The 27,756-nt window shown below is 49.2% G+C and overlaps 5 protein-coding genes across 18 annotated transcripts; 1 reads left to right on the top strand and 4 right to left on the bottom strand.

Annotated features, from left to right (window-relative positions):
- The first annotated feature begins 451 nt into the window (after window positions 1–451).
- On the top strand, window positions 452–6,978 carry LOC133144486 (phosphatidylinositol 4-kinase beta-like). Of its 2 annotated transcripts, none has more exons than XM_061267217.1 (14): window positions 452–683; window positions 1,669–2,043; window positions 2,166–2,521; window positions 2,592–2,891; window positions 3,043–3,270; window positions 4,196–4,432; window positions 4,554–4,645; window positions 4,714–4,818; window positions 4,892–5,015; window positions 5,104–5,217; window positions 5,348–5,499; window positions 5,588–5,720; window positions 5,792–5,912; window positions 6,009–6,978. In XM_061267217.1, the coding sequence occupies exons 2-14, from the start codon at window positions 1,671–1,673 to the stop codon at window positions 6,188–6,190; spliced, it is 2,517 nt and encodes an 838-aa protein (XP_061123201.1). In that variant the 5' UTR covers window positions 452–683; window positions 1,669–1,670; the 3' UTR covers window positions 6,191–6,978. The 2 variants fall into 2 exon arrangements, with proteins under 2 accessions (XP_061123201.1, XP_061123200.1); XM_061267216.1 differs by having other exon boundaries at window positions 453–683; window positions 4,548–4,645.
- Window positions 6,979–7,444: 466 nt separating this feature from the next.
- On the bottom strand, window positions 7,445–12,469 carry mindy1 (MINDY lysine 48 deubiquitinase 1). 9 transcript variants are annotated; one of them, XM_061267242.1, is made up of 13 exons: window positions 12,224–12,469; window positions 11,241–11,302; window positions 10,787–11,117; window positions 10,209–10,454; window positions 9,912–10,129; window positions 9,776–9,833; window positions 9,632–9,696; window positions 9,309–9,467; window positions 9,135–9,237; window positions 8,788–8,930; window positions 8,253–8,462; window positions 7,995–8,141; window positions 7,445–7,755 (listed from the first exon to the last, which is right to left on the bottom strand). In XM_061267242.1, exons 3-13 carry the CDS (start codon window positions 10,974–10,976, stop codon window positions 7,675–7,677), a joined length of 1,620 nt encoding a protein of 539 aa, XP_061123226.1. In that variant the 5' UTR covers window positions 10,977–11,117; window positions 11,241–11,302; window positions 12,224–12,469; the 3' UTR covers window positions 7,445–7,674. The 9 variants fall into 9 exon arrangements, with proteins under 9 accessions (XP_061123226.1, XP_061123233.1, XP_061123229.1 ...); XM_061267249.1 differs by having other exon boundaries at window positions 11,245–11,302; XM_061267245.1 differs by having other exon boundaries at window positions 11,241–11,296.
- A 918-nt stretch (window positions 12,470–13,387) lies between these two features.
- Window positions 13,388–19,276, bottom strand: pex1 (peroxisomal biogenesis factor 1). The gene is made up of 23 exons (XM_061267199.1): window positions 19,059–19,276; window positions 18,637–18,786; window positions 18,492–18,575; window positions 18,306–18,420; window positions 17,654–18,216; window positions 17,457–17,576; window positions 17,255–17,384; window positions 17,045–17,151; window positions 16,896–16,975; window positions 16,682–16,817; window positions 16,495–16,591; window positions 16,251–16,421; window positions 16,027–16,181; window positions 15,753–15,942; window positions 15,508–15,674; window positions 15,311–15,445; window positions 15,036–15,100; window positions 14,727–14,869; window positions 14,540–14,643; window positions 14,117–14,482; window positions 13,876–14,043; window positions 13,684–13,814; window positions 13,388–13,618 (listed from the first exon to the last, which is right to left on the bottom strand). Exons 1-23 carry the CDS (start codon window positions 19,158–19,160, stop codon window positions 13,546–13,548), a joined length of 3,552 nt encoding a protein of 1,183 aa, XP_061123183.1. The 5' UTR covers window positions 19,161–19,276; the 3' UTR covers window positions 13,388–13,545.
- Window positions 19,277–20,975: 1,699 nt separating this feature from the next.
- LOC133144509 (calaxin-like) lies at window positions 20,976–22,388 on the bottom strand. 3 transcript variants are annotated; one of them, XM_061267268.1, is made up of 7 exons: window positions 22,264–22,388; window positions 22,030–22,162; window positions 21,748–21,900; window positions 21,570–21,674; window positions 21,352–21,500; window positions 21,183–21,287; window positions 20,976–21,104 (listed from the first exon to the last, which is right to left on the bottom strand). In XM_061267268.1, the coding sequence occupies exons 2-7, from the start codon at window positions 22,085–22,087 to the stop codon at window positions 21,045–21,047; spliced, it is 630 nt and encodes a 209-aa protein (XP_061123252.1). In that variant the 5' UTR covers window positions 22,088–22,162; window positions 22,264–22,388; the 3' UTR covers window positions 20,976–21,044. The 3 variants fall into 3 exon arrangements, with proteins under 3 accessions (XP_061123252.1, XP_061123251.1, XP_061123250.1); XM_061267267.1 differs by having other exon boundaries at window positions 22,030–22,321; XM_061267266.1 differs by lacking the exons at window positions 22,030–22,162; window positions 22,264–22,388 and having other exon boundaries at window positions 21,570–21,991.
- Window positions 22,386–27,709, bottom strand: sytl1 (synaptotagmin-like 1). Of its 3 annotated transcripts, none has more exons than XM_061267253.1 (13): window positions 27,576–27,709; window positions 26,718–26,856; window positions 26,368–26,519; window positions 26,151–26,262; window positions 25,057–25,108; window positions 24,710–24,814; window positions 24,456–24,625; window positions 24,211–24,313; window positions 23,833–23,994; window positions 23,567–23,645; window positions 23,403–23,499; window positions 23,072–23,277; window positions 22,386–23,002 (listed from the first exon to the last, which is right to left on the bottom strand). In XM_061267253.1, exons 2-13 carry the CDS (start codon window positions 26,852–26,854, stop codon window positions 22,857–22,859), a joined length of 1,521 nt encoding a protein of 506 aa, XP_061123237.1. In that variant the 5' UTR covers window positions 26,855–26,856; window positions 27,576–27,709; the 3' UTR covers window positions 22,386–22,856. The 3 variants fall into 3 exon arrangements, with proteins under 3 accessions (XP_061123237.1, XP_061123236.1, XP_061123238.1); XM_061267252.1 differs by lacking the exon at window positions 27,576–27,709 and adding an exon at window positions 26,962–27,183; XM_061267254.1 differs by lacking the exon at window positions 27,576–27,709 and having other exon boundaries at window positions 26,711–26,851.
- Between the last annotated feature and the right edge of the window lie 47 nt (window positions 27,710–27,756).

Genomic DNA, 27,756 nt, shown 5'->3' with positions numbered 1-27,756 from the left:
GAGAGAGAGAGAGAGAGAGAGAGAGAGAGAGAGAGAGAGAGAGAGAGCGTTCGTTTCTGAGTTCCAAGCGGAATATGACTTTAGAAAAAAGTATCATATAATAATAATAATAACAATCAACCATTATCCAAACCACTTGATCCTCACATGGGTCGCAGTGAAATATAATAATAATAATAATAATAATAATAATAATAATAATAATACTAAAATGCACAGAAAACGACACACGCTAGGGTTAGTCAATCATCACTTTAATTGATAATTGAAATCTTTTCAACTCCAATAAAGAAACGACAATAATAATAACAATAATAATAATAATAGCTTCTAAGAAAATATCAATAGGGACCTCGCAGCGGTCACTGCTCGGGCCCTAATACCTCGCGGTTGTGGAGGCAATCAATAAGTTGTAAACCGAAATGTTCTACTTTTATTATGGCAACCAAAACCGGAAGTGTGTCGTAGCTGCATCGTGGGTCGGCGATTGATGATGCGTCACTTCAAGCTGAAAACAAATCGGCGGATCGTCAACACGTCCGCAAAACAACAACATAACAGCAACACAACAGCGAGACAACCGTTGACACGTTGACGGTGTGAGAGGACATCCGGATGTATTTGTGAAGGAAAACCTCAGAGCATCTGCACGGGCGTCGAAAGTGATTTGCTCGACCTTCGCGGTCAGTGTCCTCGCTTCTTCCGCAGTTTTGGGAGCTTGCTGATACTGAATTGCGTGTGTTTGTTGGACATCTTTTCTTCCACCTTCCTCATCATCACCGCGACCATCACGACAGCTGACGCGCATGCGCAAACACATCGCGACGCCACAAAGTTTGTCGCCTCGTCACTTGACGTCATAGAACGACGGGCTTCGGTATGGTGACGTCACCACGAGTTGAAATCACAGGAATTCAAGCGGTCCAGATTACGGTAGTGTGCTCGCGCGCGCTCCACATGTGTTGTCCGGTGATGTCACAGGGTTCTGAGAATCCATTCTAGCCTTGACCTAATTTGTCCTGGGACAGCTAAAGAGAAGTAGGCGTCTTTTTCCGACGACCTGCAGACATTTCTTATCTTTTATCTTCTCTTTTTTTCCTTCAAGATGATTGCCAGCACGTTATGAGTAGTAACAAGCCTGAAACAGGTTGGGCCAGCAATGAGCCGTAGAGTTGATCGTCACATTTTTGTGCATTGTAATGGAGTGGAAAGTTGCCAATCGAGAGGCGGCCTGACTGGGAAACAAGGAATTGGATGCAAATACAAGCCACCATCGTCCCTCAACCACAAAGACCAAAACCTCCACTCTACTTCATTTGAGATTCTGGACCCCACACAATCTTTGGCCGCATGGAGATAAAAACAGATAGAAAAGTGTAGCCATTTCTTACTTGGTGTTTTTGTCTGTTCTTCCATCCTGGTTGTCTTGTGACAAGTCCTCATTGGTAGCACGAATCACACTCCAGTCCAAAGTACGCTTCAGCCCTGCAAAACAAAAACTGTCTAGACTAGCCGATGTTATTGCTGTGCGTTAGCTTTTATCCCAAGATGTAATTCGATCTGGATGTTTTCTTTTTGGTGAACGAACGGAAATCGTTAACATCCGCAGGCGTCCCGGTTCCAATGAGACTCGCGTTCTTAGGAAGTCTTCTGTCTTGTCCTCCCCAGAGATGGCCGACACCCGAGTTTCGTTCTCTCCTGCTCTGCGTCTGCTCCAGCTAAGCCCCGGCCACACGCCAGCGCCTGCACCCGCACCCCCGTCCTCGTCCCCTACCGCCTTTTCGTGCCCGTCATCCCCCTCCAGCGCCTCGTCGTCATCCTCATCGTCATCACGTTATTCCGAGAGTTGTTCGGACTGCCCGACTCGTCGGCAGCGCCGCCGGCGCCCAGCGCCCCGCCCTCAGCCGGCCCATGATGAGCGCCCGTCCTCGCTCAGCGCCAGTCCCCGCAGCTCCAGCCCCGGTGGCAGCAGTGCCAGCCTCAGCAGCGACGTCCCCGACCCCGCGCCCGCCCCCTCGACCCCCACTGAGAAGGAGCTCCAAGGTAATCCCTCCAGGCCAGCCGCATCTTTGTCCTTCCTCCTGCTTGCCGCTTTTCATTTTGCTAGTTTAAAAACATACATTGAAACGCTGAACTCAACTTGTTGGTTTGTTTTCTTGTTCCAGTGATTGACACGGAGGTGGCGCTGAAGGCGTGCCAGGAAGTTCTGCTGAAAGTCCAAACGCAGCAGCAGGACGGCGCCATCCAAGAGGAGGACGAGGAGCGGCGGACAGACGTGTGCGACCTCTCCCCTGCCTCCGATCGCTCGTCGTGGCTACTGCGCCTGTTCCAGTCCAAACTATTTGATGCGTCCATGGCGGTGGCGTACCTGTTCAAGTCAAAAGAGCCCGGCGTGCAGGCTTACATCGGGAACCGCCTCTTTGGCTTTCCACCCTCTGATGTGGACTTTTACTTGCCGCAGCTGCTAAGCATGTACGTGCACATGGATGGCGAGGTGGGCGACGCCATCCGACCGTACCTGGTGAGTGGGCGAGGGAGGGGGTGCGCCGCTACGTGGCAAGGCGCTGTTCTGACCTGCAATTATTGGACAGGTGCACCGCTGCAGCGGCAGCATCGTCTTCTCGCTGCTGTGTGCGTGGCTGCTGGGCGCCTACTCGTCTGACATGCACATCTCGGCACAGCGACATTCCCGAGGGGCCAGACTGCGAAAACTCATTCTGTCCGACCAGCTACGGCCTCCCGCTGCCACCACCGCCGCCCCAGCTTCGCCATGCTCCTCACCAGGCGCGTCACCCTCCCCAAGGGGCCACCAGAGATCCGCTACCACGTGCAGCGGACTGGGTGGTGCCCTGCGCAGGACAGAAAGTAACCCCAAAGTGGAGGTGCAGGAGGTGAGTGTTAGCTCCACGGATTAGCGCGTCTGTCTCTTCATCTGGAGTGCTGCGCTTGCCTGACTGGCAAAATAAAACCCAAGAATACTCCAGCAGTGGGTGGGAGGGAAAGGGTCATGACTATGACTCTGATCGTGCGATGTGTCTCCAGCCGGAGCGTCTGCGTCCTCAGCGCGAGCTGGTCAAGTCTCTGCTGGTGATCGGTCGCCGACTGGCCTCGCTGCCCGGCAAGGAGCAGAAGACGCAGCGTCTCATCTCGGAACTGTCACTGCTCAACCACAAGCTTCCCGCCAGAGTTTGGCTGCCCACGTCCGACTTTCAGCACCACGTGGTCAGGATTCCCCACACGCAAGCTGCCGTGCTCAACTCCAAAGACAAGGTCAGTGCTAGCTTTGCTGATCATATCCTGAAGGAAGGCTTCTTAATGTTCTCATGAATCACCAGCTAAACACACACACAGCATACCCGCTTTCTTGTAGGGGTGTAAATCGCGGGTTTTGTCACGATACGAACCACGCTACGATATTTGCCGATATCTTAAAGCCTGCCGTGATTCATTCATCACGATATAGTGCTCTACGATCGATATAGAACAATATCCTGATTTATAACAATTCATACGCAAAATCAACAAGGTACTGCACTCTTTATTTCGGAAATTACAAGAGTATTGTAGTATACAAAGTGCTTTTTTTAACACTGAACTTTATCAAATTCCTATATTTTTTCTCATATAAGTAAAGAAAAATGAATGTTCTTTCTTTTTTTGTAATACCATTAACTTTCAAGTGCATTACTGAACTATTTAATTACAAAACAAAAATAAGTTCTTTATAATGAATGTAAACATTACACCTTGACCATATGTTCTAATCCAAATGCAAAAAAAAAAAGTGCTTCCAAACGAATGACTTGAAGCCCAAAGGGGAGCGAATTTCCTCGTCTTCTTGGACACTAGCTATAGCACCAGCCCAGGAGCCGCGTAGTTGTCGGCTCCCCTTTCACGTGCCTGCTCTGCTCACAACACAACACGCCGCGCACTGCTCCCGGAAAGAGGAAGCAAGCATCAATGAACTGGATTTCAAAATAAAGTCGCGTCTAATGTCCGAGGTCAAAAACGGGCGATATAGATCGATGTTTACGTTTAGCATCTATGCCAACAAATCGTAGAGCATTATATCGATTAATCGATGTATATCGATGAATCGTTACACCCCTACTTTTTTTGTAGCGGTATTGTAAATTATCTGTGGTGTGGCACAACAAAGGTACATGTGCAGAGTCCGCATGTTTATGCGCCACAGGCTCCGTACATCATCTACGTGGAGGTGCTGGAGTGCGAAAACTTTGAAACGTCGCCCGTGCCTATCCGCATCCCCGAGACTCGGATCCACTCCGCCCGCTCCGCCGACAACCTCGACTGCAATGCGGACACCACCGCTTGCGCCGGTGCCACAGGCGGAAGCCTGTCTGGTGTCCACAACTACGACAACGACGATGACGCCTGGGCCACCGACGATATCGGACAGCTACAGGTAGAGGTGAGAGGCTTCCCACTGACTTCCTGTTTGCTTACCCTTCCGGCTTGCTTCCCTGTTTACTATGTTTGCCTGCTCATCGACTTCCTGTTCGATCTGTCCATGTTTTGCGGCGGAGGTTCAGACAAGTAGCAGTGACAACCTGAGTCAATTTTCGCTGGACAGCCTGACCAGCGTGGAGAGCAGGGAGATGTTTGTCGCCGCCGGAGATATCAGGTGAGCAGGCGCCGGCCGTGGCGCCGTTCCTCTCCCTGTTGAGGCTGACCCTGTCCCACGGGCTGCAGACGCCGCCTGTCGGAGAACCTGGCCCAGACCCCCACTTCTTTCAGGAAAGACCCCGAGGATCCCTCGGCCGTCGCCCTCAAAGAGCCCTGGGAGGACAAAGTCAGGTTGGGGCCGCCAGCGCCAGCACACACCATGGTGACACATTGTCGTCTCAAGTCAACAAGTGCGTACGTGCAGGCGTATCCAGGAGACGTCCCCGTACGGCCACCTCTCTGGCTGGCATCTCCTTCCCGTCATCGTCAAGTGCGGAGACGACCTGAGACAAGAACTTTTGGCCTATCAGGTGCTCACCCAGCTACAGGTGCAGACGCCATTTTTCCTTCTTTCCTCCCACCGACGACATGTCACCGTGAGTACATTAGTGTGACAAGCGCCTGGGTTGCCTTCAGGCCATCTGGCGTCAGGAGCGAGTCCCTCTGTGGATCAAACCTTACAAGATCCTGGTGATGTCATCAGACAGCGGGATGATTGAACCTGTCCTCAACGCCGTCTCCCTGCATCAGGTAGCATTACCCTTGGCTTCCTTCACGCTCTTTGTTTGATATTTGGCTTCCCATTGACTTTGTCCATCTACTTGTTCTCGCTTGTTCTCGGTCTCCGCCGTCATATTGGTGATGGCAAATATTCAAACAGGTGCGCAAGCAGAGTCAGCTGTCGCTGCTGAAGTTCTTCCTGCAGGAACACGGCAGCTTCACCACCGAACAGTTCCTCAAAGCCCAGAGGAATTTCGTGCAGAGCTGCGCCGGCTACAGCCTTGTCTGTTACCTCCTGCAAGTCAAAGACAGGTCAGAGATTTTCTCCCCTCAGCTAAGCCGAGGCTCCTCAGACGTGATGTCGTAGCTTCTCTGTCCGTTCCTGCGTTTTTCCGCGCAGGCACAACGGCAACATCCTCCTGGACTCAGAAGGTCACATCATTCACATCGACTTTGGCTTCATCTTGTCCAGCTCTCCACGCAATCTCGGTTTCGAGACGTCCGCCTTTAAGCTGACCGACGACTTTGTGGAGGTGAGCACGCATCGGCAATCTAACAAGAAAGTCGGGTTGACGACGTTCTGACTTGCTTTTGACGTGTTCAGGTGATGGGCGGCCTGAATGGCGACATGTTTGTCTACTACAAGATGCTGATGCTGCAGGGGATGATCGCGGCCAGGAAGCACATGGACAAGGTGTTGCACATGGTGGAGATCATGCAGCAAGGTTAGCGGCGGGCTCGCCATTCTATTTGCGTCCTTACAAAACGTTTTGGGCTCCAGAGCAAAGTGAGCCCCACCGCTTGCGTATTTGTGTTGCCAGGATCGCACCTGGCTTGCTTCCAGGGCTCGGGGACCATCCGCGGCCTGAAGGAGCGTTTCCACATGAGCCTGACGGAGGAGCAGCTGCAGCTGCTGGTGGAGCGAATGGTGGACGGCTCCGTGCGCTCCATCACCACCAAACTCTACGACTCCTTCCAGTACATGGTCAACGGCATCATGTGACTCCAAAGCCAACCGCCTGCTTTCCTCCGGTTGAGGCGCCCAGCTCCAACTTTTGGCTTCTGCTGTTGCTGCTTGTTTTTACGCCTCCTTCTACTTGCGCAACCTCTCCTAATGCATCCTTAGTTTCCTTCTTCTGAACTCTTCCTTCGTCATTCGTTTGGTACTGAAGCACGCACCGTGCGCCAAAACATTTGTGTGTCCTTGTTGCTGCACGAGCCTAGCTTGTTAGCTTTAGCCCTTATGCTAACCTTGCACACGTGACAAAAGCTGAATGTTTTGGTTCTTATGTCCTTTCAATCTTAAACATATCTCGTAGTTTTGAAGGGAATGCTAATGTTAGCATGACCAAGAGTCGCTGTTTTGTTTACATGGCAAACAAAGGTCTGTTGAGGTCACACTTGCAATGTAGCCTCTTGTTTCAAGTTATTTTAAAGTCACATTTGTGGCGTTAACTCCGTTACAGGATGCAAGTTTTGTTTCCTGCAGATCAGATACACTCCGTTTACACTAACTTGTCAGTCTGTGATTGGCCAACACTACATTCCTGATCGACTGGAGCCAATCAGGAGGCACGTTTACATTGCGGTTGTACGACTGCTGGAGGACCTGTTTGAAGACAATGTGGGAAAGCACACCTTTATCATTGGCAACGACGGAGCTCGCCTGGCTAACTAGCCACTGCTCACCTTTCGGTAAAAATTCTAATCAAATGTATTATGCCTATTTCTTTACTGCAATTATTTTTGGAAGTCAAAAACTAACTGGAATAAAGTGACTAATTGTATTGACAGCCGTTTTTCACTTGATCAATACATTTTTTGAACCACTGAAGAGAGACAGCACACCGCTAGCAGCTGCTAGCCGAAATGCTGCTGTCCTTGTTGAGCCTGAAAAAAGTGCCGCTGCCTTTTTCCTTCTGTCGCTATTTGATAATGTGGAAATAAAAAGTTAGGATGTAAAAATAGGTCTGAAGCCTTTTTTTTTTTTTAGTCGGAATGTAAAAATAAGTCTGAACCTGTTTTTTTTTGTCATTCTACTAAAAGTGCAAAACTCAAAGATTAATGGACTCTAGATTAAATTAAAGTCTCTTGAAAATGGACTGATTTAGAGAACTCAGTAAACTTGAAATTGGCCAAATCCTTTTGATTTTGTAAAGTAATGATCAAGGTTTTCTGACTGATAGAACTGAGAGTGCATCCAAATTGTCTCAATGGTCAATCAATGGTATGATTTGGAAGTAATCATAAGACAAAATAATGTTAACAAATGCAACATTTTATTTTCAAAATAAAAATGTGCTTTAAGCAAAGACGGCATGAAAGTCTCAAAGGTACGGCGGAAAGCGATTAGCAACGCTTTTATTGGCCTGCAAGCTAGTGAGAGAAGCTTGTGACATGTGACCTTTGACAAACGTAAAAAGGAAAACAAAATCACACAGCACTGTGGTCTGGCATCTGCGTGCATGCGCTACATGGAGGAACGAGTTAAAGCAGGACGCAGTCGGCGTCTTTTTCTCTTCTCCTTGCCCCTCCTGACTGTGGCCCCTGACCTCTGGCCTCTGACCTCTGAAAGTCACCAGAATGTATGGTAACTGACACATGACAACTACTTGACTGACATGTAAATTGTGGCCAAAACATGACTGGGATTCAAAACCAGGCTTCACTTCCAAAACATGGCCAAAACATAACTCGCAAGTGCCTGAGTCAAGCTGGAAACATACAAGACGGCTAAACCACGTCTCAAGGATGACCTCAAAGTCTGAAAAGAGACGAAAGCATGAGCGTGCGTGTCATGTGTTTACCTGCACGGCCGCTTGCTGCGCTCCTTCTTCTTGTTGTTGTCGTTGGTACTCTTCCTGTTGCAACTGCCGGGCCAGCTCCAGGTCGCCGAGCGGTCCCGAGGCCCCCCCGCCGCTCTCCTGCTGCAGCGACACCGCCACCAGATAGTCCTGAGGCACGCACAAACACATTTGAAATATGGGAACCAAGTCGCACGTTTGTCAAGCGTGCGTTAATGAGTGCAGAACCTGACGGCGAGACTGATAAATTGTGCTTGCTACCTGGTCGATTTGGCGCTGCTGCCGTTGGTCGCAGGGCGGCGGGGGGCCACCGGGGGGCGGGGGCGCCACTGCCTCCTTCCGAGGAGGATGACACAGGCGGAAGTCTGAGTTGCAGAAGTTCCCGTCCCCTTCCACGTTGTGCAGAGACTCCCATACCAGGCCCTCCTCGCGCAGGAAGCCCTGGTCCGTCACCAGCAGATACAAGTGGCCCTGATGGGCAAAGCGGCCGCCTTAGTGTGAAGGCCCCTTCCACTGGAACCAGGCCCACATTTGCTACGAGACCGCGGGAGCCCACGAGGACAACGGCACGACCCAACAGTGAGGAAGAAAGCGCGGATGAGTGCAGTCAATTTCAATTCAGGCTGCTTATTCTGCGCTATTTTTCATTAATGGTGTCACTTCTTTGGCTATGTGGCAAATGTGCCAGTGTCACGCCACTCCAGCGGCCGTGTTTTTGCAGGGCGCGTCAAAGTGGAGTCTGCCTTTGCCTTGTGCCGACCGCAAGCGGAAGGTGAGTATGTGCGTGTGGCGCCACCTTGTGTTTGATCATGGTACTGAAGTGGTTGTTCCTGAAGAAGACGCACATTTCTCCCTCTTTGGCGGCGGCGTTGAGCTCGCACAGGCCGTGATAGGACAGCTGAGTTGCTGTTGTCTCCAGGAAGTGCTCAGCCACCAGACCTGCGCACATGCACGCAACACGGGACTGAACGTACTCGCCTCGCTCAACTGCATAGCAATGTGTTGGAAATAGCAAAGTTGATGCATGACATCCGTGGATGATCAAAATATGCATCCAACTGACAAGAATGCAAACGCCGATTTCAGCCATCTCCAGGGTTTGTTTTGCGTCCGAAGGCTGAACTTCTCGTGTCACCGCGTTACCTTCGCTGACTTGTGCGCTGTCGACCGAGTGTTTGCAGTCGATGATCTTCTCCACGAGCTGGTTGTAGCTCAGCTTGCCAACGGCAGCCACCATCTCCGGACTCTGTGGGCACGGGGCGCAGGTCCAACTGTCAGAGCGCGTGAATGCAGACGGTTTCGGGCAGGGCTCATCACCTGGGGGTCCACCAGCCATCCATGGTACAGCGGGATGTCAAGGAGGTCAAAAACGATGCACTCTGGTGTATACTCAAAGTCAGTGACGGAGGTGAAGCGAACGTTGACGTCCAGACCCGTCGAGAGTTTGGGCAGCACCGCCATGGCATCGCCCATGTTCTGAAATGTCGCGGCCACATTGGGACTCAGGCGTTTGGTCTGGCCATTGATAGCCTCATCTTTCCACCACATTCAAAGCGTTTGGCGTGTTTCAATCAAAGAAACACTTTAGTTCTGCCTGGTGTTTTTGCCATGCTAGCAAGTAAAAATGTGTGCGTGTGTACCTGTTGAAAGTTGAGCCGCATCCCGTCTGTCTTTTCTCTGGGTGTAACAGACAGCACACACTCACCTGCGCATGCACGCAACACAGGTTATCCAATAAACGAGGGCATGATGATGTCATGGCGACGTGGTGGGCAGCAGCTTACCCAAGTGAGCCATCAGGTCCTCTGTGGTGACAACTTCAGTGTGAGCCGGGAGCTTTGCCTAAAAAGGCGTGCACGTCAAGACACGCGCGCAATGCTTTGTTTAGGAAAGGAGAGGGGGGGGGGGGGGGAGCAGTACCTTCCAGCGAAGGAAGAGGATGTTCATGATGGCCAGCAGGGGGCAGGGTCCGTTGTCGCTTTGAGTGACGATGGGCGTTTTCTTCTCCTTCCAGGTGATCCACTTGACCAGGTAATACGAGGCTTCGGCGGGAGCGTTGGCAGAAGCGTCGGCGGGCGCGTCGATGGGAGCGGCAACAAGAGCGTCGGCAGGAGCGTCAGCGGGCGCGTCGGCGCCCCCTTCGGACAGGAGGACAATTTCAGGCCCACCTCGATTATCCTGCCGCGTCACGGGGTCATTGACGTGAGCAAGCTTCACCTGCCACCTGCTCGTCACCCTTCAGACACGGCAGCTCATTGCTCGGGGAGCTTCCCTCCGCCCCTGCCGCCGAGTACGACGAAAACGCGTCGTCCGCCTCCCGAGACCCCACCGTGGTCGCCGTCGTCCCCTCGGAGAAACTCAAACCAGTAATGGAGAAGGATGGAGAGTCGCCGGACTCTTGCAGTTCCTCCAAATTGTCGGCCGTCGCCACAGACGAACTCTGTGCCGCCTCCGCTTCGGGACCTGCGGCCACACGCGCACACCTCAATATTGGAAGATATACGGGACAAACCGGACTGGCATTGGAGCGAAACACAAGTGGGTAGATGGGGCTGAAATGGCACACAAACAAGACTGAGAATTGGACTAAATACGTCTGCAATGTTGACTGAAACATGACTCAAAGACAGGACTGAATAGGAACAAAAGATGACTAAGACACGGCTGGAATATCATAAAAATTCGAGCGAAAGACAATTGTTACTAGCAAGAGGCTCAAGCGTGATTGAGTGAGGCATCAGCTAAACATGGCGGAAATATGAGCGAAGCAGACAGCGGAAACGAGCGCAGCTCACCCGTGACTCCATCCTCCGGCAGGTCTTGCTCTGTCTCGTTGCGCGTCGGTCCGTTGTCAGACGCCGTGGACTCCACTCCTTCCTCCCGCTCGACGCAATGGCCGTCATTCCCGCCACTCGTAGCCTGGCCGGTGACCTTTGACTCCGCTGTTGATGCATCCATGTCTGCCGCCGTCTTTGAGGCGGACATGTTGCTGTGATGATATTGATGATGATGATGATGAGGCGGCGTCAGTTCAAAGCGTGACTCAGCACATGGCGTCCTCACAAGTCACCGTCAATCACTCGCAGCGCTGACATGGTCCAAAGAAGAAGATGAAGAAAAGGCCGTCTAGGTGTCAGACACAACAAAGGTGGAAATTCATTGGTGATCACAAACATACGCCACATCACATATGCTGCAGCCACAAAAACAAATCCGCGCCGGGCTGTGTCGACAGTGGAACAATCGTACCTACGCTGCACGCAACATGACGTCACAAAGCAAAGGCGGTGAGATTCGCACACTTCCTGCAGCTGAAGACAAAAAGGAAACCATTAAAAACATATTTTGCAATGAAAGCCTCTAACCAACAGATGATCAATGATGTGAAACACTTAAGAGTTGCATTTTGTTGTGTGACAAGTGCAAGTGCGGAGAGGCGTTCAAGAGATTTCAAACTTTTTTTCACCAACAATCACCTTCCCAAAAACATTAAGTTCTCCAAAAAACCCTATAATGACTAACAATGAAATGCAATTGTGTAGTGGACCCAGGTGTTTCTCAAAAACGAGCTCGCCCAGCCCTACTTGCGATTGTATAAAGTATATTAGCTACTGTAAGCAATTGGTCTTTGATAAAGATGTGATTAAAACAGGTCGCCGTTGTATTTCAAAGCCTTGCCCTTGCACACTTTATTCAAAGAGTTGGACACTGCCGTGTTTGTTTTGCAATTTACATATTAGCTAGAGACACAACATGCGACAAGTATCGTTTATGCTGGCGAACTTATCAATTGTGTGCACAGAGAGCAGCATATGAGCGCGTACTTGTACTCACAGGCTCCCAACCGACTCGAGTTTCAGAAACAGCTTTACGCCGATCAAAGCGGAGCTAGCTTAACTCCTCATGCTAACTGTCGCGTCATACAATCACAAAAAGTGACGTCATAGTCTTAGCCAGGCTAACTCGTTAGCTTGTTGGCCAGACGACGGGAACATAAATGTTGACAAGCTTTGACGAGTTGCTAGCACGGACAGTTAACTACTTGGTGGCTAAAAAAATCTCGATTCTTACTCAACACGAGAAGTGTAAACAACATGAGTCTTTGTGTCTCTTCACAAACTCGTACTTGTAAGCTGTCACAATTCGGACAACCTTTGACGTTAACAACGTGAGGCTAACTATCGGTTGCTCGCGTAACAAACGAATGAAAGCAGTGAGTGCAGATTTTTTACCTTTTGGCGAGCTCACGGAGCTGTAACGTGACTTTGTTGATATTTGCTCAGTGGGGCGGAGCTTGGCTTTTTACAACGTTGATGCCAAACTGGATTTCATCGAACTTTTCGCAGGATACTTTATTTCATAAACAATCTCGATTGCGATATCCAGCGAAAAGAAGACCCTTACGCAACATTGTTGTTCACGTAGAGTGGCAGGAGGGGGGCAAATGAGTCAGCAGGTGGCAGCACTTGCTTGTCACTTTTTTCTTCTTCTTCGTTTTGTTTTACGGCGGGTGGTGCATTACCGCCACCTACTGTGTTGAAGTGTAGGCCAGAGTTAGGCCTTCCCATTACAGGGGGTACTCGGTTTACGAGGTCGATCCGTTCCCTTGTATGCGATGTAAACCGAATTTCGGTGTAAGTCGGAACCATAATAAAACAATAATAATAGTAATAAAATTAAACAGTACAGTAATAAAAGTAATTAAATTAATCTCAGAACAGTAATAAAACCATAATGCCATAATGAAAATGTTCACATAAATTATAACGTGACGTGAGAGAGCTGACGCGACAGTTCAAAACGGCGGACGTATACCATGTGAGTGGGTAACGCCGTCTTCCTCGGTCCTCGGCCTCTTTTATTCTTTCTTTTATTATGTTATTCTTATTCTTCCGCTTCGTGCATCAACTAGTTCCCGCGTGCGTTACGAATCTTAGGATGCCTTTCCAACGCTTATGATACAAAACCTTTTAGGGCGAAAAAAGGCTTAAATGTATGAGATGGAATACGAAAAAATAATATAAACAGTATAAAAAAATAATATATGAGACGTGTGTCATAAACACGAACTCGAGTAAGTCGTAAGCCGTGGACCCCCTGTACAAGCTTTGCAAGGAACCGAGGAAGACAAATGTTCGTTTCCCACGTTAGCAACAATGTTAGTTTCAACATTAGCTTCCAAATGTAGCTTCAGTGTTTGCCTCAAGATTTCCTTCAATGTAAGGTGCCTCCAAGCACTTTGCAGATATGCGCACATGAAGCGAGATTAAATTCGATACACGCGAAAATGTGGGTTGGATTAACGTCACAACTTTCTTAATTTACTCGTATGTGCTGATGTATAGTAAATATTATTTTTGTGGGAGTGGTAAATATGCTATGGTCAAATAGCCTCCTTGGATTTTTTTAACTTTATTTTAGAATCTCCAAATACAAACAATTTGGGCAAAACATTGTACGAGAAGAGTGCAGTTGAAACGGCAACAAGAAAAGAAAAAAAAAAAAAAGAAAGAAGAAAAGATAATAAGCAACAACTGCCTGTTTCGGTGCGTGGTCACGCTAACGTGATTCGTTGTCCGGGTTGGAATGTTTGCGTAGCAGTCCTGCCTCCCGAAAACGCCTCGTACCTGCAAACGTAAGAGGACACTGTATTTTGTTGTGCATATCACGCGGCAAGTTGTGCACCACCCACAGTGTCGTGTATCGGCTCCAGTCGTCCTTGCCAAGCGACGGCCTGGTGGTGTCCAGAGCAGCAAGCGAGTGGCAGCGACGCAGCAGGAAGCCCGGCTGGCTTAAACTGGAGTGGGTACGCACACACTCCCCCTAAAGACGGATTTTTTAGAGCCCAAGCGAATGCAACGCATGTCGTGGACGGCTTGCTCACATTGGCTCGGCGGTGGTTGAGCTTGATGCAGGCCACCTCCCGCTGGAGACGCTGCAGCTCCTCGTTGCTGAGCTCCCGGAAGCCGCTCTGGAGGGAAGCCATGGCAAGGGGAGGCAGGGAGAAACTGCATTCGGGGGTCGGAGTGTCCGAGTCATGTTCGGAGACACGCTGGGGGGAAGAAAAAAATTCACTTTTTAGCCTCTTGCAAATGAGCACCATCGGACATCCATATCCTACATACACTGTCTTCGACAGACTCAAAGGAGCTTCCGAAGTAGAGCCTCCAGGTGTCGCCGCCATTTTGGTGGTGACTTTTGTCCAACACCAGAAGGTCGGTAGGCTCCAGGCTCACGTAGCTGTCTCCCTCCCCGTCGTCCGCCAGATCGTCAGAACCACTGCTGTTGTTGGGGAACATCATGGAGGACAGGCTCATGTCGCACGAGGTCTCTGGGCCGGCGTTTAGCGCTTCCAGCTGGGCGTTGTAGAGCAGTGCTTTCAGGTCGGCGCCGGTAAAGCCGTGGGTCCGCGCCGCCAGCTCCTCCAGGTCCACGTCGGGGGCCAAGGGGACACCAGCGCTCAGAATCTTCAGGATGGCCAAGCGGTCCTCCTGCCGGACGACAAGGTTGTTGAGATGGCCTGGAAACTTCCTGTGACATCATCGGACCTCGCCAGGGGGAGGGCAGTAGAGCGACTTGTCCAGTCGGCCTGGACGTAGCAGAGCCTGGTCGATGAGGTCCGGACGACTGGTGGCAGCCAGCACGTAAACACCTGAAAGACAAACATGGTGTCATGAGGAGAATCCACTCTGGCACACGCAACTAGTTTGGGTTTCATCACTCCCACATACACACCTTGCAAGCCCTCAGCGCCATCCAGTAGAGTGAGCAGCTGGTTGACGACACGATCGGTCACACCGGTGCTGTCGTGACCCCTCTTGGGTGCCAACGAATCAAACTCGTCAAAGAAGACCACGCAAGGCTTGGCCGCCTCAGCCCTGTTCCGAGAAAAGCAGTGATTACAAAAAAGAAGAGTCCAGTCATAGAGCGGAAATTATGATTTACAGTTTCCTCAATATTTTTGCTTACAACAACCAACTTAAAGGAGGTACAGTTGTAACAACACAAAATGGTGGAATGAGAGGAACGACGAGCGCTCGTCACCTTTGGAAAACGTCTCGCACCGCCTGCTCGCTTCCGCCGATGTATTTACTCAGAAGCTCTGGACCCTGAAACACACACGCACAAAATGGCATAAGTGAATGAACATACAAATAAAGACGCAGCAACACCAAGCGACGGTAACGCACGATAACACACAAAGACGCACAAAGGACCAGACAAACACAAATACACCAACAAAAAATGAATTCAATGTTCAAACCATGTGATGATGCAGTGGCTTCAAACTTTTCTTTGGTTTGTCTGCTCACACGTACTTTGATGCTGATGAAGTTCATGCCGCTGTCTTTGGCGACGGCATGGGCCAGCAGCGTCTTTCCTGTGCCGGGCGCGCCATACAACAGGATTCCTGAGCGATGGCGGATGGGAAGCTTGGAGAACAGGACGGGATACTGAAAGGCAACGCAGCTATGAGCGCCCCTCAAAATAGCCACTTGTGTGTCCTTTGGATGACCTTGGCAGGGAGCAAAATGGTGTCCATCAACTGCTGCCGCACTTGCGTCAGTCCCCCCACCGTCTCCAGCCCCCCTCCGCTGGGACTATGGAGGTCTGCCCCCCACCTGGACGGTGGGATGAAGTCATCAAATGCCTTTGCAAAGTCCTGACGCGACAGAGGCTCATCTGCAAAAAAAAACAGCACGAGCTCAAATGACTCAAGTCGGCGGGATCCGAGCGAGCCTCTAACACCTTCTAAGTTACCGAAGCTGTCATTTTGTTGTTGACGTGCCGCGTTAGTGTGGATGGCTCGCTCTAACAACAGCTGGAGATCTTGAGGCAGGTAGCCCTCTGTCTCCTTGGCAACAGCGGCCAAGTCCACATACTCAGAATCCGGCTGGGACGGGCCGCACCTCGTTTGGATGGCATGAAAGAGGATGTCTGCTCTCTGGGTCTACACATTCACACAAACATAACAGATTGGACTTTTTTTTTCTGACATAGTGTGTGCCAATATACAAATCAGTCATCTGTGGACCTTGTCGGGCGGTTGGATGTGAACGAAGGCCTGGAAGAAGTGCGTTCCTTGCACTTGCGTGAGCGTGCCGTGTAAAGAGCGTTTGCTCTCACTGGTCGCTATCAAGCACATCAGCGTGTCCTCCTCCATCATCTCGTTGACAAGGTCCAACAAGCCTACGACGACCGCAACACCAAATCATACAACGGCGCGTGGTTCCGTCCGACAGCAAGAAGAAAGAATACTTTGCGCCACGTGCAGGTGCAGCAGCGCCTCTGGGCCGTGCGCGTGTTCAGGCGTGGTCGGCGCCCGGCTAATGTGGTCCAAGTCGTCCAGGAGGACCACGGAGGGCTGCTTCCATTCTGCCCGCGTGAAAACGTCTCGCAGCGTCTGGCGGATGCTCTCCACCCTTTTGCCTAGGAAAACAAAGTCGTGACCCAAATGTAAAATTAAAAAAGTAGTCCTGTGATGTCCTAACGGACGGGCTACCTTGTAACTTTTTGCAATCCAAAACTTCCACGTGCGCGTCCAGCTCGTCTGCGGCTTTTCTGCAGAGGGCGCGGGACAGGGTGCTCTTTCCACTGCCCTACGGAGAGACACCCAGCTACTATTGAACGAGTTCAATTTCATGTCTCTCGGATGCTTTCTTTTTTACGACCACATGACGTCATCTCACCTGCGCGCCGGTGATGAGCAGCGCTCCACCTTTGAGTCCTCGTCCAATGACTCCCAGCAGCTCTCTGGCCAACGGAGTCGCCAGCAGACTAAATGAGATGAACTCAAAACCTCGTCGGCTTAGCTCGTCCACACCGCTGAAGACGAGAGACGTGGACAATTATGTTTTGAACGCAAGAGTTGGAAAATACGGGCTGAGGCTCTGTCCTGCTCACCCGAGACAATCTAAAGAGGGCAGATCTTGTTTTGGCGGGTCCGCTTGAGCAGCGGGTGCGGATGCTGGTTCCCGGACTACCTGGATGTGAGACGCGATGCGTGAGATGAACTTGGAATTAATCCGTGTGTAACAAAACATGGAGTCAACCTTGATGTGGTTCTTCTGTAAGACAGAAGGTGAGAGCAGAAACAGCTGGTCGGGCGCTTCGCTCTCAGCTTCTGGTTTTAGCACCGTCACAGCAAACTCCAACTTGTCTGGAAGGAAAAGACCCACGTGGTCAGGTGCCTTGGAACTGAAACGACCCAAAAAAATGACATGTAAGCGGGCGGTTATCAAAGACACTCGGATGTGAATCACCGTCTGTGGCGTGTATGAGGACGGAGCCGACTCGTGGCGTCAAGCAGGCCAAAGGTTGGTGAGACTGGCTGTGCAGCCAATCAAGGAAGGCCGTCTGGACGGCCTCCTCCTCAGACTCCTCCGCCTCCATCTGAGGAGGAAGACATTTTGGGAAAATGCATCAAGAATGACATGAAGAACCAGACATCAGTTTGAAACGCACCAATGCTGTTAGAGGCTGAAGTTGAATGAAGGTCGCCACTTTGACGGTGGACTTGACCGGCTTTATTCTCACGGCTGAATGTGGGAGGATGTTGAGCCTGACAGACAAGGCTGGAGGAATCTGTGGCGCAAAGAAAGATCATCGAGTCAAAGCAGAGAAAAGCTTGGATGAGTGCAATCGCATTTTTTCCGTCTTACCCAGACTCGACCGGTGTGGATGTCTCCCTCCGTGCGTCGTCTTTGCATATCGCTCCCGTGGCACACCAAGCGCACAACCGTGGCCTCCCGTCCTTTTGCCTCCTCTGAGCTCTTCTTCTTCTCTAAGTTAGCTCGTTCCGTGGGCGAAAGCACTTTGGACAGCAGCCCGTACGTCAGCTCCGGCCGAGCTTCGGCGATGTGGAAATCCGACACATGGCTCAACGGGAAGACGTGAAGCACGCCGGGTGCCACGTGGCCGGCGGCGGCCAAAGACGGAGGCGGTGCGCCGCATACTCTGTAGAGGGCGTCGGCAAGCAAGGCGGGGACGTCTGGTGCTGATGGGAGCTCTTTAAGCGGGGCAACCGCGCCATTTGTCACGTAGCTAAACAGACTTTTCCAGTCCGTTACGCCGCCACATTGCTGAGGGGGGGCTGCAGGTGTAGGCGGTGGTGTCGAGTGGAAGCGGGGAGGCCCTTCAGGGCGTCCGGCGTGCTCCTTGGGCGTCACCGCGAGTTCCGTGAAGGTCTCCAGGCGACCATAAGGAACCGAAGGCGACAGGGATGCTGCAAGAAAAGGGGCTAAGCTTGAAAACATACTCACAGGAAGACATCGAAGGTCCAACATGCAAAATGCACAGTATCGCATATTATACCTATTTGGATGTAAATGACTGTGTAGCCATCTACCCATACGGGAAAAACAGCACCTGGGAACACCACTCGAATTTGATCCAAAAGCTTCTGCTCCAGTGCGCCACTATGGAGCTCCTGGAAATGTCAGGACATATGAAGGACACATGCAATTATTTTTGTCTCTCTCAAGTCAGGCGAGAACCTACCAAGATCTCCCAGTCGTCAGCCGAGAGCGGCTCCGCAAACACTCGATGCACCGACGACACCTGCTGACAGGCCCTCAAGAACCCCTGAGGAACACAACCAGCGAGTAAACCAGGCGCGGTGGAACAACAATAGACGGACTTTTACCTCCTGTCCGTCCTGCAGGCCCAGCTTCTCTGCCAGGTGTCTGCACAGCTCCACGCGGTGGCCGTCCAAGCCGCAGGAGCTGTGGCTCACAGTCCAGCTGAGGAAGGCCGGAGGGGTGTCATGGCTGCTGGAAAACTCCAAGGCCTGGTTCTAAGACAAAAGTCACTGACGTCATGGTGGAGGACAGGAAGCAGTAGACAATAATAATAACATGGACCAATTAGTGTTGGTTAATGTGTCTTTTTTCTTCGAATCATATCTAAACTTTTTCTTCATTTGTGTTTGACGTGTTAGAATTTCTAAAAACGTGTCATAGACCCGTTTCTCAAATGACTCACAAAAACTTCAAATTTAAAGAAATTCAAAAATTCATTCACTCACATTCCAAAGTCCACAAACGCGGCTAACTGTCGCTAGCTTACCTCGTTCAGTGACAGATGGGAAATTAACCTAGCGGGTACATGGAGGAAGCAGTTTTTAGCGTTGATAAACACAACCGTCACCGGGTGGATGCCGCTAAACATGTTGCGGCCTCACACATTAACTTTGACAACATACAAACGCGACGCCTGGCCTACATAGGTAATCAACACGCGAGGAACGCCCATCGATGCGCTCTGACAGCGATTGGTTTTAAAGTAAAAAACGGATGTGGGTTTTATTTTTCAAAATAAAACTTCAGACGCCCTACCACTTCCGAAAAGGAACGAGTTTTAATTTGAAGTTCAAACCATTGCATGTGGGTTCTGGAATCGAATCGTGGCTGTAAAAGCCAACAAAAACAGTCGCGCTGAGGCTGCTTGAGTGAACACTATAACGGCACCTTTTGTGAATTTTCATCAAAGAAATAGTAATAATAAAGTACCGTTTTTTTCCGTGTATAGTGCGCAATATTTTACTAATTTATTGTCCTAAAATCTGGGGTGCGTATTATACATGGGTACAAAGAAAAAAAAATTAAAAAAAAAATTTTTTCAATTTTTTTTTTTTTTTTTTTTTTTTAAATAAAGTCATGGTACAACAAAACCAACAACAGGACTGACCGACAAAGTCATGGAACAAAAAGACAGGGTGACATTACCAAAGACAGGAACAGAATGACAGTAACACATGCAATGATCCAACGGTGAGCGAGGGGCAGACAGGACTTAAATACAAAACACGTTACATCGATTGAGGTGACACAGGAAGAGCGGGGTGACACGAACAGAAACTATGGCAACCTAGACACATAGCAAAACTGGGGACGAGACATGACAAATCTCCCCCGAAATAAAACTCACCTTTCTTCTTGTTTGTTGTCAATCACGCATCGCATTCAGCCATCCTGCCCAACACACTTAGTAAAATTCATAATTGACGACACATCGTTTGATGCGATGGTGCAATCCTCGATGGTGTGTTATTGTCAAATATTGTTTGTTTTTTAATCTCCATCGCGGACCGGACGTCATACGGAGGCCGCCATTACAGATGCGCAGAACGGTTGCGCAAGACACGTCAGCTATATAAAGAGCGAGAGTTCAGTTCTCCACCTATTAGTTTCAATTCACAGTTTAATTAGCAGTTTCAATCAGCAAATAACAAAATGCGTATTACAGGAAATATTTTATTTCACAACACTTTGCCTTGTTCCTTTCGTCTCTGCTGTTCATTTCAAACACGCTCCATACGACCGCAATGCTCTTGTATCAGACGCTCGCTCGATCACCTGCGAGTTTGCCGTCTGTCACAATGTACCCTACACAAATCCGAAACATTTGTTGCGGCTCCGAGTCACGACGAGGGGCAAGTTTTGGTTTCCAAGGTTGTTTTTATTCCTCTTCAACGTCTCTCCCATACAGAGCCGCCTCTTCCCCTGCGCACGGAGCGCGGTGGTGCGTTTAGGGGCAGTCGGAGAAATCAACGCCAACAAAAAAAATGACATCCAGCCTAGTTAAGACCATACCAAAGACTTTAAAAATGGGACCCATTGCCTCCCTGCGTGTGTGACGATCTTTGGGACTTAAAAAAAAAAAAAAAAAAAAAAAAAAATTAAAAATTTTTTAAAAAAAAATTCATAAAAATTGGGTGCGTATTATACATGGGTACAAGCTTTTTTCCAGCATCAGCATGCCATTGTTAGGGGTGCGTACTATACATGGGGGCGCACTATACACGGAAAAAAACGGTAATCTTATAAAATAGTTCTGGTCTGTTTTTAAGGCACGTGAAGGGAAAACTATCTGTAAATACCAAAATGGAGAATTTACCAATATTGTTCTTGTTTTCCTGATGGAGAAGATAAAAAATTGAGTTGTCTGATTCACAGCAGGCACACATGGATATGTATTGAAAAATAACATTAAAATGACCTTTTTATTTAAACATTAGAAAACAATGAAGAACATTTCAAAATAGTTGAAAGCTTATGGACTTCTGTAGTGCTTTTTTTTACTGAAGATGCGCTGCTCAAACATCTCAATCATCTGTCGAAACAGATTAAAGATGAATCAATGATTCACTTAGTGTGCCACCAATGTATATCCTCATTTTCTAGCTGTTACCGTGGCATTGGGGAGGCACTTCCCGAAAGCCTCGAGCACGATGTTCAGCTCTTTCACTGACTTTTTGTAGTCTTCAAAAGACAATCTGTCGTCATTGTCGTGGTCCTGTCAATGGAAGAGTTATGTTAAGTAGAATGGAGCGTGCGGCGTGCAGTGTTCGAGGTCTCACCATCCTCTTGAGGGTGATCTCCACCAGGTCTTTGATGCTGTCGTAAGGGTCATCTTCGCCATGCAGCCGCAGGCAGTTCCTCACCAAAAGAAGGATCTCCTCCCTGGCAATGTACTCGTCTCCGCTCAGGTCGTACACGCGAAAGCAGTCTGGTCGGGGGAGGGAAGGCAGTTTAGCTGGATGAGTTGAAGGTCACTTTGCGTTTTTATTTCTTTTACATTTGATTTTTTCATCCAAGGTGCCACGAAGGAACACGCACAGGCCCTCCACCCACTCTTTGGAGCTGACAATGTTGTCGTTGTCCCTGTCAAACGTCCTGAAAACTAGAAAGCACATCAGCTCTGATCCAAGCCCCTCCCCCAAATAAACAAACGACATCTGTGTCATAAGCATTACCTCTTTCCATGATGGTGTTGCTGGTGAGACCAAACTCATTGGCCAGTATGCTTCTGAACTTCCTTTCGTCCATGGTCGTCTTGCCTGTGGTGGTGGTCTGCGCGAGAATGGCGTAATACTCACGAATAAGGGACTCGACCTCCGTTGGATTGACTGACAAGACAAGAGACGTTCATTTGGAGTTTGTAAACATTCGAGTGGAACCTTTTCCATCTTGCCAACAATCTGGAATTGCAACACAATCCACAATGGCCACATTCTTTTGTCAGCAAAGCAACTCACAGTGGTCCACTTGTTTAGAGATGACCTTGGCGAGGTTTTGGATCAGCCTTCTGGACATGTTGGTCCCCTAATGTTGGCCTCTGAACAGGCAACCTGGGGTCGGAAGTTGACGTGGAGTCCCCTTAGCAAGCAGCTAGCAGATAAGAAACAACCAAACCCAAAGGAAATGTAGTTGGGTGTGTTTTAAATGGAATTTTGCGCTTTACTTGTCTGGCTAACGTCATCGCTTTCTACCTGACTAGCGCGGGAGCATGTCCGCCCACCTGGCAACCGAGAGGTCTCGCTGCCGAGGGAATGAAGCAGGACGGGCAGTGTTGGGAGTATGCTCCATAGAGTGAATAAAAAAATGGACCACATTCTGTTGACAACATGTCGTTTATTAACAAGTTGAGTGGATTAGAAGGCAGAGTTTTACTGAAGAGCGGTAGCGTCTCGCCATCGTTCTCTTGACCAAAGCTTTGATGATGTCATGAGACGTGTGTTATGTGTTGCGGACATTTTGAGCCTCAAAAAATCTACATGATACAAAAGTGTTGAGCTTTTGCGCATGACTATGTGAAGCCCTTTGAGACTGCTTGTGATTTAGGGCTATACAAATAAACTTGACTTGACTTGACTATGTGCATTTGTCTAAGCGTTGATGAGCAAGCAGGATCAACGGGTTTCACATTGAATCACATCAGGAAATGACACGCTCACAGCTGTAATTCGAGAACCAAACAGGAACTGACATAATTATTCTCATCCTGCAGCTCATTGACAATACCTACCCGAGGAGGAATGATTGAAAAAGTACAGAGTCTTGGGTCCGTGTGCGGCACATGCCGTCACTCGGACAAACGGCTCGTCAAGTTGGTCCTGATGGGCAAGGTGGCTTGGATCCAGTGGTTGTGGTTTTTGATCATGGACGTCCACACCGAGACTTCTTCTTGCGTGGAGTCCATCCATCTGACTGCCTGGTCGTAACTCTGACCTGCACGACGAAACCGTGCCTTGAATGTACTTTCAAACCGTACTTTTAATGGGCCAGACGGAGTCTTACCGGTTCCGCAGCTGAGGCGAATGCCGCCAATTACGTGTTGCTTGAAGCCCTCGCGCTGCCACACGCTCAGCTCGGCGCAGGCCTCCTCCAGGTCGCTGCTCTGCAAGCCGTCGTACACCATAGTGTGATTGTAGGACGGGCTGACGGAGCGCCTCACCACCTGGGTCTTCTGGCCGCTCTGGCAGCCGGCGTCGGGCAGGATGTAACTTGCGAGAGGCCAAAAAAGCGCACATTCAGTCAAGTAGGGGTGAGCAAACAGCTGACACCATCCGCTCCTCGCCGGCTCGCCACCTGACATCATCGGATTCAACGGGAGGATGAGGAGACAAACCTCTTCACAAAGGAGTCAATGGCGCCCCCTTTTTTAGACAGCAGACCCTGAGCCTCCTGAAGCCAAATGTGAAGCTCACCCGTGAGTGGGAGACCACCTAAAGTCACAGAAAGGAGATGTCGCCATTCTAAATTGGTCTTTAAGCGCTTGTTTGCTTTGCTCACCCTCAAATCCCTCCGGGATGAACTTGATGGAGAACAAGAGGGTGCCGCGGCTGCTGATGCAATCCGGCCTCAAGTAGAACTGCCACGTCAAGATTACACAAAGAAGCTTAGTTGGAATTCAAAGAGCTCCTCCAGCGAGGAAGCAAAATGATGTAACAGCAAAAAGCATCCCCCCCCACTTGAGAAACAATAAAGCGGTCAGTGAATTGTGCTGATGTTCCTAATTAAGTGGCCATTATGTTCATGTGTGTGTGTTTGTGGCTCACCCGTGGCTGCAGATCCTGCCAAAGTCGTTGCGTGCTGGTCCAGTCCCAGACGCCCAGCGCCACCTCGACCTCGCCCAGGAAAATATTCTTGGCCAAAGGCTCAGCGTGCCACACGGATAGGTTGAGGGTGCGACTATTCAGCTCATTTTGGCGTACTTTGTACTGAGAAAAAAAAAACAATTCAATTGGCAAATTCTCTGCCATTTGTATTTTGATAAAGACTTACCAGCCACAACATTAGGTACAGTTGCATGAAAATTCAGTCTATAAGGATAGAAATGATTAAGGATCTGCTATTGTAGCGTTGGCCTTGCGTTTCGCAGCTCTCGTGTTGGAGCTCATTGGCCAAATGTTATGTCCAGACTGCAGCGTTCTCACTTTGAGCGTCTGCTCGAAGACGGGGTTCTGCGTCCGCTTCTTTACAGCCGTCTTCCTCTTGCTGCGATTCGACATGTCGGGCAGCAAGTAACACTTGACGTATCTGAAAAGTAGCGGGTCAAGTTAGCTTGCGGCTCAGCATAAATGTCAGATATTAATGTTTCATAGTCAAAAAGTGGAGCGGCGTGCTAATAAAACAAATTTGATCAAGGCCACACTGGCCTTGACCACCTGGAAACACTCACGGATCGGAGCGGTTCTCGTCGGTCGCCGCCGAGATATCCTCGCAGCGGTGCACATTGACGCGCAGCTCCCCCTTGTGGCCGTCATAGGCCAGCGAGAACTGCATGCGGCCCCGGACCTCCACCACGCCAAAGACCCCCGAGCTAAACAGACTCATCATGCCGCCGCTTAACTATGCACGACACACGCGGGACAAAAATCCTGCGTCACGTATAACTGACTCATCCAGAAGGAAATAAAGTGGCTCTCTTCGCACCGTGAAGCTGGAATGAAAGTTGTTTTGGGGCAAAGAAAAAGGTTCAGAGTCCCTCGGGATGCTGCAGAGAGACAGGGACTCTCTTTTGTAGCGCTGATAGTCTTCCTAAAAAACACATAATACAACTTTATTCATACAGCACAAACACACAATATGCCGAGACATTCTTTTTTTGGGGGGGGGGCGTAGTGGGAGGGGGGTGCATTCATTTCAATCGAAAATTTGAATTTTTGGTTATGAGCCTCCATAGAGGAAAACTGACATTGAAAAGCTGCTTATATATAACTTGGCAATGTCACATACGGAAGAATTCCTCCATTACAGTTGGGAATGATGACTTAACAGACCTTTGTTGCCGTTGTGTTCCTACTTGGTGTAGACACAAAACTAGATGGGCTCCTGTAAAACATACAAAAAAGTTGTCAAAAATCAACAAGCAGATGACTTGGGGGAAAAATACAGTAATCCCTCGCTACATCGCGGTTCATTTATCGCGAATCCCTCCCCAAGAAAATCAAAAATTCAAAATAAAAATTCTAAATTGAGGAATTATGGCACGAAAGTTGCCCGGATGCCAGCAGAAGGCAGGGAGTGCCCACACAATTGCAGTACGTACAATTCTACCTTGTTATAAAAAAGTTGTTCTAAATAAGAGTTCTAAAAATATATTTACAGTATTGTACCATGTTATAATTTTTTTTAATAAGAGTTCTAAAAACATACCGTTTTTTTCCATGTATAATGCGTCACCATGTATAATACGCACCCTAAAAATGTCGATGCTGGAAAAAAGCCTGTAACCATGTATAATAAGCACCCAAATTTTGACTCCTACTTAAGTCCGTAAACGTAAAATTATTTCAGAAAAAAGATCATCTTTGGGAACAACCGGATGTTATTCTGCCGGTCAGTATCACTGCCCATGCGCTAGCAAACTCAATAGCGAAGAAATGTTTCGGATTTGTGTTCGTATGGAGCGTGTTTGAAGTGAACAGCAGAGAAGAAAGCGCATCTGTAATGATATCCGGATAAAAAATAAAAAAATTGTTATACATGGAAAAAAACGGTATTTACAGTATGTACACTTGTACCTTGTTATAAAAAAGTAGTTATAATGACAAGAGTTCTAAAAACATTTACAGTATGTATACTTTAGCTACATCTACATATGTTACAGAAACACACACGTATCATATTTATATGTAGTATCTATACATTCTTTTCTGTCATTTATACTATTAATATAGTATTTAAATTTTTGAAAATATTATTTAATGTTCTCATGATAACATATGCACTTATATGGTTTAATATACATTTATTGATACACAAAAAATGTATGTATGTTAAAAACGAGAGGGTGGTACTACTTTGCGGTTTTTCACCTATAATTGGTCTTAGAACCAATTATCTGCAATAAACGAGGGATTATTGTACTCACGCTGGAATGTCTTCCGCCACCTCCTTCAATCGCGCCTCGGCCTCCTGAGAGGAACTGCTTGAGGGTTCCTCCGCCTCACCATTGAACAGACCGGCCCTTGACAACTCCATTACTATGGAGCCCCCCCCCGCCCAAAAATAAAAATCTAATTGTTTACCACATCATCACACCATAGTAAATGTTTGTTGAGACACATATTTGGCTGCCGCAGACTAACCGTTGACCTTTGGCGTGCGGCGGCGTATGGTGGCACGCACCAGGTCCGAGCCAGACATGCGGCCCCGGTGGCGCCTGCTGGACGCCTCGCGGAACCACGCCCCGGACTGCGTGTGTAGCCACGCCGGGTCGGCTCTGTTCTGCGCCAGCATCCTGTTGACACAGCAAACACGCGCGTGACGGCGGCGTTCTTGTTTGATCATCTCGCAAGGTAATTTGTGAAAAGTGAACCATGCATGGGTGTGTCCTGTGAAACTCCTTCCTCTTATTCCCTCACTTGAACCTTACTGTCCAAATGCATTGACCCTTACGTGGCCAATGTTGTGAGAAAGGCTGCGGTTCACCTCTGACCTCACGCGTCCTTCGTCTTGACGTCGCAGATCCAAGTCTCGCAGGAGCACCTGCGAGATGCTGTCCTGCTCTTCCTCCGTTAGGTGGCTCAGGTCCAGAGACCCCAGGCCATTGTCGGTCTCCACGTCCCCCTCCATGCCTGTCCAAAAAAAAAAAAGACTCCGTCATGTGACAACAAGTTGCAGAGCAACTCCGCCTATTGAGCACGTCCTCTCGTGGCAAGGTTTATTGGCCTCTGTCTCACCAGGAACTCCTGAACTCTCAGTATTGTTGTCAGCTTGTCTTGCAACTCCTGCGGTCCACATGTAACTCGGCGCTTGGCCTGTCGTGACCTTTAATTTCTACTGACATCTCGTCTGGAAGCAACTCGAAGCTGCCAACTGTTCCTCACCCACAGAACCACGGCGACAAGAAACATGACAATTTTTATGACTCAGCAACTTTTCAATGTAGTTAGGTTTGTTATTCCTGTCTACTTCCTGCTCACGTTCGTTTAAGCCATTTGCGTGCGTGCGTGCGTGCGTGTGCACGTTGCCTCCAGGCAGCCGAGGAGGGACTTGGCGCATGCGCAGTGCAGGCGGCGCAGTTGATCCAAACGGAACTGCGCTAACATCAGCTCGAGCTGAGGCGACGCAAAACAAAAGAATGACAAACGGCCATTTCGCCACATATTTTTGCGTCTCTTTCACAAACATGTTTGCGTATTCTCCCACCGCATGCTCGCAATGTGAAGACTATTTGACGTCTCAGACCGTGCGTGTGAGACTAAACACCTGTCACCAGTTTTAAAGGGCCGGGCAGCAAAGCAGCGTGACAAACAAACAAAAACAACACGCACACAAAATTGTATAACTTTACCTTTTAATTGATAGTAACGCGGAGGTCCATGCGTAGAAAGTTTGCCGCAAACTTGTGCTGAGCGCGTGTGTGGTGGATTGTGTGGGCGTGTGTATCAAGTGTGTGTGCGTGTTGCGTCAACTCGGGGAACGCCTTCTGCTGTCTGTGGGAGGGAGGAGGTGTGCGTGCGATGTAAATGAAT

Source organism: Syngnathus typhle, linkage group LG20, assembly GCF_033458585.1.
Source record: "Syngnathus typhle isolate RoL2023-S1 ecotype Sweden linkage group LG20, RoL_Styp_1.0, whole genome shotgun sequence".
In the NCBI taxonomy this organism is placed as follows: Eukaryota; Metazoa; Chordata; class Actinopteri; order Syngnathiformes; family Syngnathidae; genus Syngnathus; species Syngnathus typhle.
This window is presented reverse-complemented; position numbering and strand designations above follow the sequence as displayed.